Below are 15,308 nucleotides of genomic sequence, written 5' to 3'. Positions count from 1 at the left end.
AGAGCAGGGTTTAGAGCTGTTGTGCATAGGGTCGCTATGAGTCGGAAACGACTCGATGGCACATAACAACAACAACAACAACATATAATATCTATTGTTGTTGTTATGTGCCCTTGAGCTGATTGTGACTTTCCATTACCACAACATGTCAGTCCATCTCATTCAGGGTCTTGGCTAAGGTATCTGTCTGGTAAACAGGAGATCCTGGATTCAAATCTCAGCGGGGCCTTTACTTCAGTTATCCATGGATAATTTTATTTTAGTCTCTGGTTTATCCTATGCTTTCTAGATTTCTTTTTTCTGGAAATAAACACCTAAGCACACATACATAGGTATTTCTCCTCTTTATTGTGCAAGACTTACTATGTATATACCATTACACTTTGCTTATCTTAACAATATTTTTTTTAATTTTTAAAAATTTTTTTACAGTATTTCTTAATAACATTTTAGAAGACCCCTCCATATCACTACGTAGAGATCTTTATCTTTTTTAATTATTTGTGTTGGCTTCTGTTGTGTAGACGTATTATAGTTTATTGAACTAGTCTTACATGCATAGTTAGGTAGTTTTAAATATTTTTGCTTTTATAAGTAATCTTGAAATCTTTTTTCATGATTATGCAGTTGTAACCTAAGGTCAAATTTATAACAGAGAGGTTACTTGGTCAGGAAGGGGTAATGCATATTTAATTTTGCATCTTCTCTGCACTGCATGTTTTGTGCCATTTCTAACAACTAGTTTGAAGGGTAAGGTACCCCTAATTCAGGTTGTCTTTTGGTGAAGAGAACTGAATATCCCTAGGACAGCCAAAAGAATGAACAGATCTGTCTTGGAAAAAGTGCTGCCAGAGTGCTCCTGGGAGGCAAGGATGCGGAAGTTTTGTCTCACATGCTTTGGACATGTTGGTAGAAGATGCTATTCCTTGGAAAGGGATGTCATGCTTGGAAAGGTGGAGGATCAATGAGGGAGAAGACGACCCCCAATGACATAGGTTGACATGGTGATTGCAGTAATAGGTTCAAGCGTTATCAGAGATGATGAGGGTGGTACAGGAGAGCACAGGATTCAGGTCTTGTTCATAGGGTTTCTCTGAGTCATACACTACTTGACAGCACCTAGCAAGAAATTTCTGACAGTATATAGTAGTGTCCATCATAGCTTTACTAGAAATATGTTACTAGATTTTGGACTAAATCTCTGATAAATAGTTTGTTTATTGTACAGTACCACCTATTGTATTTTACTTTGAATTCCTCTCATATGTTTAAAACCAGTTGAAATACTTGTTCTTTCTTTTTTTCATATGCTAAAGAGTCCTTAGAGTTTTTGCCCCCTTTCCCTTTAACTGTTGTGAAGAATTTTCTAATACCCTAATCAGAGTGCATGCTATATGGCAATATTTGGTGTGTGTTTCTCTTACAAAACAGAACTATTGTGGCTTCCAAATTGAGGCTGGTCTGTGTCTCTACTGTCAGAGTCTTGCCGGGGAAATGGGAAACTATAGCCAGAAAAATGCTCTCTATCTTCCTTCTGGTGCTTCTGTTTTTAGAGAGGTGTCCCTGCCAGGCATCCGTAAGTTTTTTGTCCTTTCCCCAGTCAGGCAGAAGTTTCTAGTCTGCTTAGCAGTTTACACTGTCCAGAAGCTGATTTACTCTGGCTCTCTTGGAGTTTTAAATACAAAGGAAAAGTGCTTGTATGATTCTCTTGTGAGTAAATGCATAGTCATTTGACTCATCTTTCTGTCCTGCCACATACTTTCCAAAAGGCCTCATCTGTCATTCTCTTCTCAGTACACCTGGAGACTCCTGTCTTGGTCAGAAAAATTCTGGTCATACCTTCTGAACACATTCATAAGAACTATCCAAGCTTTGGGAATGTAAGAGCTTTGGGAATGCAGGTTTAAAATAACCGACAATGATTTGATAGTGTCAGTTGTGCTCTTTAGATAAATACCTGCTGCACAAAAGTCGCCTGAGGTCTGAATCAGAATAAACTGATGTGAGCTTCTTTTAAGAGGAGTCAGTTCATCAAGCTCCCTTCTCTTCCATTGAGGTCTTTTTTTTCTAGGACTAAGCCCTTATATTGACTTTAGTTTGTTTTTACCACAATTTCTTTCTTTCTTTCTTTTTTTAATACAGATGATGAAAAGACTCTTCCTCCTGCCCCAGTTCTTATGTTACTTTCAACTGATGGTGTGCTTTGCCCATTTTATATGATCAATCAAAATCCTGGCATTAGATCCCTTATCAAGTCACCAGAAGAGCTCTCATTAGAAGGGGAGCGACAACCCAAGTCGTCAGGTATGTGGTTCTCCTTCCTTTGTCAGAAAGAGACTATTGTTAGCTTATATGGGAATATTCCTAAAGAGAATGATAATAATAATTATTATTATCTGACCTCTCTAAATAAAGCAAAGAATACATTTTTCCTCACGTATATTTGTACATACTTGGCTTCCCTTATCGCCAATCTTTACAACTTTACTTTGGACAAAGAGGAAAATCATTCATATGGACGCTATCAAATTATTTACCATCAATATAAGACCATATATATGATCAGAATCCTAAAGACTTTGTACTTAATCCTAAATTTTTGATAAATAAATGGAATCTTTATAGTGTGAACAACTAAAACAACTCATTGCCCTCAAGTTGGAACTAATTCAGAGCTGACCCTCCAGTAGGTTTTTAGAGGCTATGTATTGCATGGGAGGTGATATTTCCAAGGAGCAACTGGTAGATTAGAACTGCCTGCCTTTGGGTTGGCCACATCGCTCCTTATCCACTAGGCCATCAGAGCTGTGAGATGTCATATTTATTGACATCAAAAGTTAATGGGATAATTGTGAAAAAGTACTATATATTGGAGATCAATTTATAGCAATAAGCAGGCACATCAAAAGATAAGAAAAAATAATTGACTCTCTAACCAACATCTCCAGCGATTTGAAGAAGTACAACAGGAAAACCTGACACCTTCTAAAAAAACTGAAATTATAAAAATTAAGACATAAATAAATCAAATAGAAAACAGTTGAAACCATCAACAAATCCAGGGGTTTGTTCCTCAAATAGGTCAATAAAATCAACAAACCACTAGCAAATCTAACAAAGGAAAAGACAAATAATTTGAGTAAGAGATGAAAAAAGCAATGTTATAATAACACCAGCTAAAGTAAAAGGGTTAACAGTGGACTATTAGGAAAAACTATACTCAAACAAATACGAAAACCTAGAGGAAATGGACAGATACTTAGAAACTCACAGCCTACGTAAACTGACACAGACTTAAGCAAACACTGAACAGACCCAATATAAAACAAGAATAGGTAATAAAACAACTTCCAACAAAAAAAAGCCCTGGACCGCATAGTTTTACAAGTGAATTTTATCAAACATTCAGAGAAGAATTGTCACCAATTCTATAAAAAGCATTTCAGAAAATAGAAAAAGATGGAGGTCTCCCAGACTTACATATCCTTGGTACCAAATTCAGGTAAAGACACCACCAAAATAGAAAGCTGTAGACTAGTATGTCTCATTAACATAGGTGCAAAAATCATAGCCAATAGAATTCAGCAGTAATTCCCCATGACCAAGTAGGATTCATAACAGCTGTGCAAGGATGGTTTAACATAAGCAAAACAATCAGTGTAATTCATCACATTAACAAAGCAAAGAACAAGAACCCAGAATATGAATAGAACAAGAATATGATCCCATTAATTAATGCAGAAAAGGCCTTTGACAAAATCCAACACCGTTTCCTGGTTAAAACACTCAACAGAAATAGAAAGTAGAAATAGTGCTCACTTCGGCAGCACATATACTAAAACTGGAACGATACAGAGAAGATCAGCAAGAAGTGTTCCATTAAAAAAAAAGAATAGAAATAGAGGGGAATTTCCTCAACATAGTAAGTATATGCTCCAGACCAAGAGGCAACATTGTTTTCAATGGAGAGAGATTAAAGGCATTTCCTTTGAGAATGCCCACTATCACCTCTCCTATTCAGTACTATATTAGAAATCTTAGTGATAGCAATAACACAAAAGAAGGAAATAAGAGGTATTCAAATTGGCGAAGAGGAGGTAAAATAATCTCTCTGTGCAGATGATATGATAGTATACTTAGAAAACCTTAAAGACTTAGCAAGAAAACTATTGGACATAGTTGACCAATTCAGAAAAGTGTCAGGATATAAGATCAACATACAACAATCAATTGGAGAATAGTGCAACAATGAATGAATGGAAACCCGAAATCTCTGTAAATGTTTATGAAAATTAATAAAATATAATTATAGAAAAAAAAAGGAAGAGGAGGAGGAGAAAGAGAGAAAAAAAACCACAATCAATTGGGGGGGTGGGGGAACGGAGCTCTGGTGGCCTAGTGGCAAGAAGCTGCACTGCAATCCCAGAGGAACGTGATTTGAATCTACCAGATGCTCTGCTGGAGAAGAAGGGACAATCTCCTCTTGTACCAGTCAGATCTGAATTGATGGTACACACACAATAAAATACAACAAACAAACCCTAAAAATAAAAACAAAAATCAATTGGATTTCTCTACAGTGACAAAGAGAATACAAAACTAGAGCTAAGAAAAACACTACCCATCACAATAACTAATCAAGAGATTAAATACTTGAGAGTAAATCTTAATTAGAAACACAAAAGATCTATTCAAAGACAATTACAAAACATTACTACAAGAAACAAAAAGAGACCAGGAGAAATAGAAGAATATACCATGCTCTTGGATAGGAAGACTCAATATTGTGAAAATGACAGTTCTACCAAAGGCAATCAACTAGTTCAGTGCAATCCGAATACAAATACCAATTCTATACTTCAACGAGATAGAAAAGGCAGTTTCCAGTTTCATCTGGAATGGAAAGAGACCTTGGATAAATAAAGTACTCTAAAAAGGGAAACAAGGTAGGAGGCATCTCACTCCCTGATCTCAAGTCCTATTACACAGCTGTGTGGTCAAGACAGTATGGTACTGGTACAGTGACAGAGACATAGATCAATGGAATAGAATTGAGAACCTAGAAGTCAGCTCTACTTATGGTCAACTGATTTTTGACAAGGAGATGAAATCAGTTAAATGGGGAAACGAAAGCCTCTTTAACAAATGATAGTGACAAAATTGAAAAACTACCTGTAGAAAACTCAAGCAAGACCCATACTTCACACCATACACAAAAACCAACTACAAGTGGATTAAGGACCTAGGAATAAAGCCAACGACTATAAAATTCATCAGAGAAAAGCTTAGAAGAACTCTTAAAAGCCCTAATCCACAGCATGAATGGCCTCCCAAGCATCCTGAAAAACCCGGAGAGAAATAAAATAGATGACTGGTACCTTCTAAGAATCATATTCCTATGCACATCAAAGAACTTCTCCAACAGGATGAAAAGGAAAGCCACAGACTGGGAAGAAATACTTGGTAATGACATGTCTAAAAAAGGGACTTTATAGGGCAGAATATTAAATGATCCAGGAAATATTAAAAGAAGATGCAAAGAATATATTGAGTCACTATAGCAAAAGGAACTGGCAGACACAGAAGAATTTAATGGAATCACATATGAGCAAGAGCCTATGGTGATGAAGAAGTTCAAGCTGCTTTGAAGGAAATAGTAAAAAATAAGGCCCCAGGAATAGATGGTATACCAGTTGACATATTTCAGTTCACAGATGCTGCCCTGGATGTGCTCACCAAGTTGCGCCAAGAAATCTGGAGAACAACCACTTGGCCAAGTGACTGGAAGAGATCTATATTTGTTCCCATTCCAAAGAAGGTGACCCAACAGAGTGTGGAAACTATAGAATGATATAATTGATTTCACATGCAAGCAAGATTCTACTGAAGATTATCCAAAAATGACTGGAACAGCACATCAGCAGAGAACTGCCGGAAGTCCAGGCTGGGTTTAGAAGGGGTTATTGTAGCTAATGTTAGATGGATCTTAGCTGAAAGCAGGGAATACCAGAACAATGTCTATCTGTGTTTCATTGATTATGCAAAGGCGTTTGACTGTGTGGATCATAACAAACTGTGGCTGACTCTGAGAAGAATGGGAATCCCAGAACACTTGATCGTTGTAATGCAAAACCTATACTTGGACCAAGAGGCAGTCATCAGAACAGAGCAAGGAAACACTGCTTGGTTCAAAATTAGGAAGGGCGTACGCCAGGGATGCGTCCTGTCTCCATACCTTTTCAACCTGTATGCAGAACAGATTACCTGAGAGGCTGGGCTCTATGAGGAAAAGTTTGGCATCAGGTTTGGTGGAAGATCTATTAACAATCTGCGTTATGCAGATGACACAACCCTGCATTATGCAGATGACACAACCCTGCTTGCTGAAACTGAGGAGGACCTGAAATGCTTGCTGCAGAGGGTCAGTGTCTCAAAGATAAAGATTCTCGCCACTGGACCAATTGGCAGCATCTGGATGGATGGTGAAGAGATTGAGCTTGTTAACAACTTTACTCTGCTTGGCTCCACGGTCAACACTCTTGGCACCAGTAGCCAGGAAATAAAAAAATGTATTGCAATGGGGAAGTCTGCTATTAGGGACCTCTCCAGGGTACTGAAGAGCAATGGTGTCAATCTGAAGACTAAGGTGTGTCTTATACAGGCTATGGTCTTTGCAATCACTTGTTAGGCATCAGAGAGTTGGACAATGGCTAAGGAGGATAGGAGAATTGACGCCTTTGAGCTGTGGTGCTGGAGAAGAGTATTGAATATACCTTGGACTGCCAAAAAAACAAACAGATTAATCCTGGAGAGGGTTAAACCAGGCTGCTCCTTGGAGGCAAGGATTCTGAGGTTTCGTCTGACATACTTTGGACATGTTGTAAGGACGGACAGGTCCTTGGAGAGGGACATCATGATTGGGAGGGTGGAGGGACGGTGCAGAAGGGGAAGACCCTCTATGAGGTGGATTGATTCAGTGACTGGGGTAATTGGGATGGGTGTGTCAGAGGCAGTGAGATTGGCACAGGATAGAGTAGGGTTTAGGGCTGTTGTACATAGGGTTGCTATGAGTTGGATGACACATAACAGCAACAACATAGAATACTCCAGTGGGCACAAGATAGGAACAGACACTTAACCAAAGAAGACATTCAAATGGTGAACAAACACATGAAGAGAAATGTTCAGAATCCCTAGCTCTAAGGGATGCAAATCAACAATGTGATACCATCTCACCCCACTAACAATAGTAAAGATCAACAGAGCAGTAAACAGCTGTTGTACCTGGTGTTCTGGGCTCGTTGGTCACAGAAGGCAGAGACTCACTAGAGGTACAGAGACGAAGGGCTAAAGCTTTGTTAGACTAGCAGCACCCTTTTGGAGCTGGACCTGGTATTTATTGTAAAGCACAAAGAAAGACATATGCTGAAGAGCATGTACAGGTTTTTCAGGGTGCTGAAATGCATATACACATCTTTTAGGGTACAGAGAAACAAAAAATATTTTGGCTGGAGCAAGTTATTTTAAACTACCCAAGACACTGTTTTCCCACTGTATTTTGACTTGTGGATGCAGTGGTTGAGTAAGTCTGATAGGCCCCCTGCACTGCCACCCCACGAGCCTACATCATGGATGTCGAGCTTTCCTATTTCGCTTCGCACGCCTTGGAATCCGAGACTCCAAGCAAGGACCAGGATTCATGAACCGGTCGCAGAGGCCCGAGCAGGGGCCTCTGGCTCCCGATTCTGGCTGAGAGGTGATGTGTGAGGTCCGAGAAACAGAAGATTTAAAAGGCAACCTGGGCCTGCATATTGAATGAAAGATCCAGTGCAAAGGCATCACCATGAACACGAGCATGGCTATCAAAAAGAACAAAGAAAGACATTCCAGCTGCATTGAAGACACTGGCAAAAAATAAGGCCCCAGGAATATATGGGATACTGATTGGCATGTTTCAACTAACAGATGCAATCCTGGATAAACTCATCAGTCGATGCCAAGAAATTTAAAGGATAGTTACCTGCCCAACTGACTGGAAGAGATCCTTATTTGTTCCCATTCCCAAGAAAGATGACCCAAAAGAATTTGGAAATTATATAACAATATCATTAATAGACATGCAATAAAAATATTGCTGAAGGTCATCCAAAAAAATCCTAGTGCATTGACAGGGAATTGATATGTTCAAGCTGAGTTTAGAAGACACCACGGCACCAGGGATATCATTGCTGATGTCATATGGACCCTAGAGAAGAATAGAAGAATTCTATTTGTGTTTCATTGACTGTGAACAAGGTATTTGACTGTCAATCAAAATAAATTATGACTAATATTGAAAAAAAAAAGTCTGATAAAGGACTGTTGACTCGATGTCCTTAGAAACATTCTCTAGCCTTTAGAACTTTTCTCAGCTTAACCCTTTAGGGGTAAAACAGCTTATTAAGGAGTGCTGATGCAGAGCAATTCCTGGAACAAAGTCATTTCTAAGGGTCCCTGGCATGCAAGGGCCTCAGGGTTCCTGGAACATTTCCTTGTACAGCAGACTCCTCAGTATTGCGGTTAACCCTTCAGGGATCCTTCAGACAACAAATGCTGGCGAGGTTGTGGAGAAATTGGAACCCTTATTCACCGCTGGTGGGAATGTAAAGTGGAGCGATCACTATGGAAGGTAGTATGGTGCTTTGTCTAAAAGTTGGAAATAGAAATACCATTTGACCCAGCAGTTGCACTACTGGCTATATACTCCAAAGAAACCAGAACTGACACCCAAACAGATATATGCACACCCATGTTTATGGCTATGTTGTTCACAATAGCAAAGAGATGGAAGCAACCCAAGTGCCCATCAACAAATGAATGGGTAGAGAAACTATGGTATAGTCACACAATGGAATACGATGCAGCATTGAAAAACAAGGAACTCAAAATATTATACAAAATGGTTGACCCTGGAGGATATTATACTGAGTGAATTATCTCAGTCACAAAAGGACAAATATGCCACTGTTACTAAGGACTAACAAGACTAAGCTCACGGTTGGGCCCAAATTAAGAAAAGGGGGGATAAATAAGAAACAAATGAGAGAAAGAATGATTTAAAAGGAATATGTGATTAAGTAGTATTTCCATGACAACAGTCCAGAATAAGAGGTGCATAAGCAAAGTGGACTGGGGGACTTGGGGGGGAGGAAACTGTAACAATAAAAGAATTTTTTTAAAGAGAAAAGTGAACTGTGGGGGGATAGGGAGGAAAATGTGCAAGAATGAATGACTGGAAATACAAGTTTTCTGTAAACTTTATTAAAATATCAATAAAAAATAAAATTAAAAGAAAAAGTACTATATATTGTGTGATCCCATTTTTCTTGAGGGAGAAAGACATAAAAACCCAAAATGCCTGAAATATGGATAGTAAAATGGTGACCAAAATAGAAAGGACATTAAGATTTTATTTTTGTTTATATTTTATACATTTATTGGGTTTGGTTTTTCTTGTGGATTTTGTTGGTGTTTTTGGGGGGGTCTTTGTGTATTTTTGAGAAAAATTAGAAAATACAAATAAATCCAACAATGTCCACTGTCAGTATTTTGGTACACATACTTCATTGGCATAAAAGCCCACATGAAAATACTACTCTGTATTCTCAAAATTTTCACAGTGGCTATGCTTATCACTTGTGAAAAGACAATATGAAATTTTCATAAGGCTATGGTAAACTATTACGGGATCAAATTGACAATAGAAACTGGCAAAATTTTATAGGAACCTTAGAAACAGTGAGTTTTTTGCTAATGAGGAAAGAACACCTACGGAAATGAGGGTGAGAATGGTCACACCACTTGAAGGCTGGGGTCACTGTTGCCAAATTATACATGTAGAAGCTGTTGAATTGGCATATGTTTTGCTCTTTACATTCTCAGCAATAACTTTTGCCTTTCTGTGGCATTTTTTGTTTGTTTGTTTTTTGTTGCAGGAAGTACTCCCACCACCCCAACCTTCCCTCCGGCCCCTCAAAAATTTGATACCACAGCAGCTGGACCTCCTGCTCCTGCTCCTGCTCCATTTGTGTTGCCCACGTTTCCCACCGCTACTGTCTCTTTGTCAGCTGTTGGTGGAAGCCCTGCCATGTTCTCCTTTAGTTCATCCTTAAAGTCATCTGGTTCTGTCCCTGGGGAACCCCCTTCATATTCTGTTGCATCAGACAGTTCCAAACCAACCCTGGGCTCTGCTTCAAACTTTTCTTTTGCTCCTCCTTCGAAAACTTCAGTCGCCCCCTCCCCTATGCCATCTACTGTGTCACCGTCATTTTCCTTTGCGTCAGTGGGTTTTAAACCCACCCTGGAGAGCACACCAGTGTATACACCAAATGCCGGAATGAAATCCTTCCCATCTTCAGCGTCTGCAGTCAAAATCAACCTTAGTGAAAAGTAAGTGATTTTTGAAGAATATTTGATTTTTCTGTGAGATGAGAAGTCTTGTGTGCTGTTCACGAGAGTCACTTAAGTTTCCTTTTTCCCTGAAGTACTACTTGCAAATGGTAAAAATTCAAACATAAAAGCTTTGATTTTATCAGTGGTTGAATTCAAAAGAGTCTATTAGGTAGAATTCTAAAAATTATTAGAAATATATATTTAGATGTGGGATATTTCCTTGTTTATTTTTTAAAAAGTAATAACGAGTGTGTATCTTATAAAGGAAATGAATACTTGTCCTATTTCTCAGCTGCTAAAATGAGCTTGTAAAATTGTAAACATTTCGGGGTCATTCTTCTGGCTCACAGCCTGGTCCACTGGCTTCTCACTGCCTTTTGGATACAGTCTGAAGTCTTTAACATAGTATATAGTTCCTCTTAGATCTGAGTCCTGCCTACTCATATCTTATTTACTTTATGTACTTCTGTATTCTCCCTACTAGAATATAAATTCTTGAAGGAAGTAATCCCCATATCCTGTAATCTTTACCAAGATAGCCAATTATTTTTCCATTTGAGTAAAAGTTTACGAATCATACTGCTTTTCTTTCAGTCATTCACACACATTTTGTTTTGTACGTCAGTTACAGTTAATTAATGTAATTAATTGCAATGTCTCTCCAAGCTCTCACTGTATGTTGCCTTTTCCTTTGTTGAATTAATCTATTAAATTTTTTTCTCCCCTCTTCCTCCTTTCTTATCTCTGTTAACTCTCAGGCATTGATTCTATCTTTATGTAAACCTTTCCTTAGCTTTTTATATTAGTGGTCATATGTCATTATTGTCCTTTTGTAATTAACTTTTGTCACTTAGCATCATTTGCTCTTGTTTTTATCCGTGTTGTGCAATATTTCACAAATTCTTGATCATTTTTAAATAATACATAATACTCTTTTAAATAATACATAATACATTTCACCACAGTTACTTTAGCCATTAGTCTGTTGATGGACACTGAACTGTTTCCACATCTGCTATTGTAAATAATGCTATAGTAAACATGGATGTGCATTAGTTTATGTTGCAGCTGTTACTTCTCTGGGATATTTACCTGGTAGTGGGATTACTGGATCAAATGGTACGTCTAGTCCCATCTTTTTAAAGAAGTACCAAACTGCTTTCCATAGTGGTTGCACCATTTTACATTTCCACCAGCAGTGTATGAGAGTTCCAATTTCTCCACGGCCTTGTTAGCATTTGTTGTTTGATGTCTTATTGAATGGTGCTATTTTTGCTAGGGTGAGATAGTAGCTCGTAGTTGTTTTGATTTGCATCTCTCTCTTAGTAGTGTTCTTGAGCATTTCTTCATGTGTTTGTTGGCCATCAGAACAACCACTGAGTACACTTAGTGTTTTTTTTCCTCCATGTCTACTTTGGTATCTTTGTCGTGGTGGTGGTGGTGGTTGCTGATGTGTCTGCTGCTGTCATTGTTGGTTGTGAATGTTAAATGAGTGCGTGGTGAGCCACTTATTTGGATGTCTGCATATTGTTCCCTTTTTTTGTGCACCATAGTTTATTTGACTGGCCATCTTTTGCTGAATATTTATCATACCCAGCTTGACTTTTTGCACACCATGTTTAACTGACTCAAAATTCTCATTGATCTGTAAACTTCTCAAAGATGGCAGCCTACTTTCCTCTTCCTTTGTCTCTCTCCAGAGGAAGCATTTGCCCTTCAAAATGAGTGCTTTTCTTTGGCAAAAGAGAATGTATTAACCTCTTCTTGGGAGCTCTGGTAGCCTAGTGGTAAGAAGCTGTGCTGCAATTCCAAAGGCCTGTGGTTTGAATCCACCAGCTGCTGCAAAGGAAAGATCTCCTCCCAGCAACTTAATTGCCTCTGAAAACCCACTGGCAGGTCAGGTATAGGTCAGTTCCGACTCAATGGCACAGCAACTAGAAGCCGCAGCATTGGGTCTCTCTCACCTGACCATTTTACCCTCATTTTTTTTTAAACTCAGATTGAAAGAGTAGAAAATAGTTATTTCCTATCATGGTAAACAAGAAAGCCTAATGACGTAGTGGTTAAAGTTCTCAGCTGCTAAAGGCCTGGCAGTCTGGTCCTGTAAAAACTCCTGTGTAGGAAACCCCGTGGCTGTCACTCTCCTCCTTGTCATAGATCACTGTGAGTTGTAATTTACTTGATGTCAGACATTACTGTGGTAATTTCATGTTTATGTTAAGTACCTACTTGATAGTTGAATAATCATTCCTAAACAAGCAGACAGTATTTTCTTGTTTCACCTTCTGTAATACTGTATATGTAGTTATATTTCATGCAGTCAGGATGGCCTGCCTCACAACTTATCCTGTGATAACATTACATATGACCTGAAGTAAGTTATCTTTCTAGCCACCTGTGCTGATGTATTCTTGGCCACCATTTTCAGGTTTACCGCCGTAACTACCTCTGCTCCTGTTACCAGCTCACAGAGCGCACCCTCAGTGCTGCCGTTTGCTCCTGCCCCCAAGATGGGTTCACCTGGGTCCCTCAGCCACCCCACATCTCCCTCCGGACCACCGAGTTCCATGGCATTAAAGTCCTCAGTCTCTTCTCCATTAGCAGGTATGATTTTTAAGTGGCCAACTTCAGAGCTCAGTTCTGCAGTACTAGGTTGGCAGTTGTTAGGCATCCTACCCAAAATTGACAAGATTCTTTTATCCTGTTCTTTGTATCTCACACTAATTTGGATGCTCTGAGTTGGGAAGATTTGCAATAGCTTTAATTCACTCATACTTGTCTCTCATATTTGTGGAGCTAAAGGTACATATATATAATTCAGAGAAGGTATCTTGTGGTGTTATTTACCTTCAGATAAAGCCTGCACTAAATGAACAGCAGTTACAGAATAATTCACTAAGACATCTAGAGGAAAGGGGGCCTACAGTGACTGGTGTTTAATGCCCTGGTGACTATATTCGTATTTTCAAAGGAAACCCTAAGGAGGAGGTTTTCGACTCTGTTCTTGGTTTTACTGTGAGTTGGGACTGACTATGACCGTGGGTTTTTTTAACTTCAAATAAGCATAAAGGGTGGAACTTGGCTAGAGTAACTCAGCTGAATTACTTGGCTGAACTCCATGGCCAAAGGAATATGCCTCGTGTACATGCACCTGAGGACCTGTGATAGCATAGTCTGCAGAAAGAGGATTTGTTGTTTCTACATGATTGGTTTCCATTTTAGAAGCTTTAGCAGTAGTGCCACAGAGATGTATCATTTGGAGCACATGCTTTCTTTCATTGTCTGACCTGGTGCATGCCATGTGGTTAAGATGATGTCTCCCAGACCTCTTAGGGCTTTGAGTGGTTACTTTCATGAATGCTGGGGGGGTAATATCTAGTTTGGCTGTTTGGTTTATGAGTGACATGTATTATTTTGGTAAATGCTAAGCAATCATGGTGATCTGAAATATTTTCTTACTGCCTGGGAGAAAGGCTGCCTTGTGAAATCTGCCATAGCCTCTTCCTACAAGAGTCCATAGTTTTCATTAGATTCTGAAAGACATCTTTCTAATCCCAAAATGAAGAAAAATTACATTAATTTTAATATCTTGTTGCTCTTTGGGAGATAAAACTTGGACCCTGGAATGCATATAATAACCTCTTTCCACTTCTCACCACTCAAATCTCCCTGCCCCTATTGTTTTTATTATGGAAGATCCTAGTCTGTTGGTTCTCAGTCCCAGTTTCATACTAGAATTACTGAGGAATCCACTCTTCAGGGAGCTCTCAAAGGCTGCACCTCTGGTTGTCTGAATCCACTAGCAGCTCCATTAAGGAAAACTGGACAATCTCTTCCCATGAGATTGACAGCCTTGGAAACCTGATGGAACATCCGTTATGAATTAGTTTTTGCTTGACAGCAATGAGTTTGAGTTTTTGAACCACTTTCTTAATTTACCAGACTCTGGGGATGAGGCTGAGGTGTGACTCTTTAGTGTATTTGTTTTTTAAAAAGCTCCATAGATTATTTTAATGCACAATAGGATGAGACTTGTCTGAGAGAGTTCCAGAAGGCTACTGAAGACCCTGTGAGTTTTTACAGGGTATTGGGGAATCATTGTTCTAGGTAGTTTTAAAGTTTTGTTCCCCAGTTCCCAGAAGTACGGCAGGAGTACTCTGTCCTTGAGAATACTACTTTATAAGTAACAAGGATGAACCCAATGGTTTCTGGGTCCTGGACCTGGATACTCATTGTTTGCTTTGTAAAGGGTTTCACATTTACAGGTCTAACATATGCTTTTCAGTATCTTAGAGCAGAGGTCAACACATCTGACAGAAAGACACTATTGATTACAAGGGTCTTAAAAAGGAACCAGGGACAATCAGTAATTTGTTTTCTTAGATTTGAGGAAAGGATACATGTGATAGGAGAAGTGATGGGAATAAATGCTATCTGTTTTGACTGGCTTCTCTTTCTCACAGGACGGTCTGCTCAGGGCAGTTCAAGTCCAGCATCCTCAATGACTCAGAAGTCAGCCAGGATTGCCCCTCCGGTGACAAAGTCTGGGTCTTCCCAGGTGTGTTGAAATTCCATTTTCATTGCATACGTTTACTGATCTACTGCCCCAATCATATATGTATATAGTAAAATGGATCTTTATGAATAACAAACTGTGAAAATTGTATAGTTACTGTGTGTACTCTTAGAAAGCATTGATCACCACTCTGGAGTTTAGAATTCTTTTATCCTCTGGCTCCTCAATGTATTTCTGTTGATGCTTTCATTTTTCCCTCTCTTCTTTTTATGAATTAAAAAGATGGTGGTGGTTGTTGTTGTTATGTGCCGTCGAGTCACTTGCGACTCATAGCAACCCTATGTACAACAGCCCTAAACTC

At 39.0% G+C, this 15,308-nt stretch overlaps 1 protein-coding gene across 1 annotated transcript in view; it reads left to right on the top strand.

The window, feature by feature from the left end:
- The window catches only part of NUP214 (nucleoporin 214kDa), a 125,923-nt gene that overhangs the window by 19,889 nt on the left and 90,726 nt on the right, over nt 1–15,308 (top strand). The window contains exons 11-14 of the mRNA XM_006892442.1: nt 2,143–2,304; nt 9,975–10,428; nt 12,860–13,035; nt 14,895–14,989. Of these exons, the coding sequence (XP_006892504.1) occupies nt 2,143–2,304; nt 9,975–10,428; nt 12,860–13,035; nt 14,895–14,989 (887 nt within the window). The remainder of the gene's footprint in view (nt 1–2,142; nt 2,305–9,974; nt 10,429–12,859; nt 13,036–14,894; nt 14,990–15,308) is intronic.

Source organism: Elephantulus edwardii, unplaced genomic scaffold (assembly GCF_000299155.1).
Source record: "Elephantulus edwardii isolate Elephantulus edwardi_28Jun2011 unplaced genomic scaffold, EleEdw1.0 scaffold00116, whole genome shotgun sequence".
Lineage (NCBI taxonomy): Eukaryota > Metazoa > Chordata > Mammalia > Macroscelidea > Macroscelididae > Elephantulus > Elephantulus edwardii.
The sequence above is the reverse complement of the archived record's forward strand: the minus strand, read 5'-3'. Positions and strand labels throughout refer to the sequence as shown.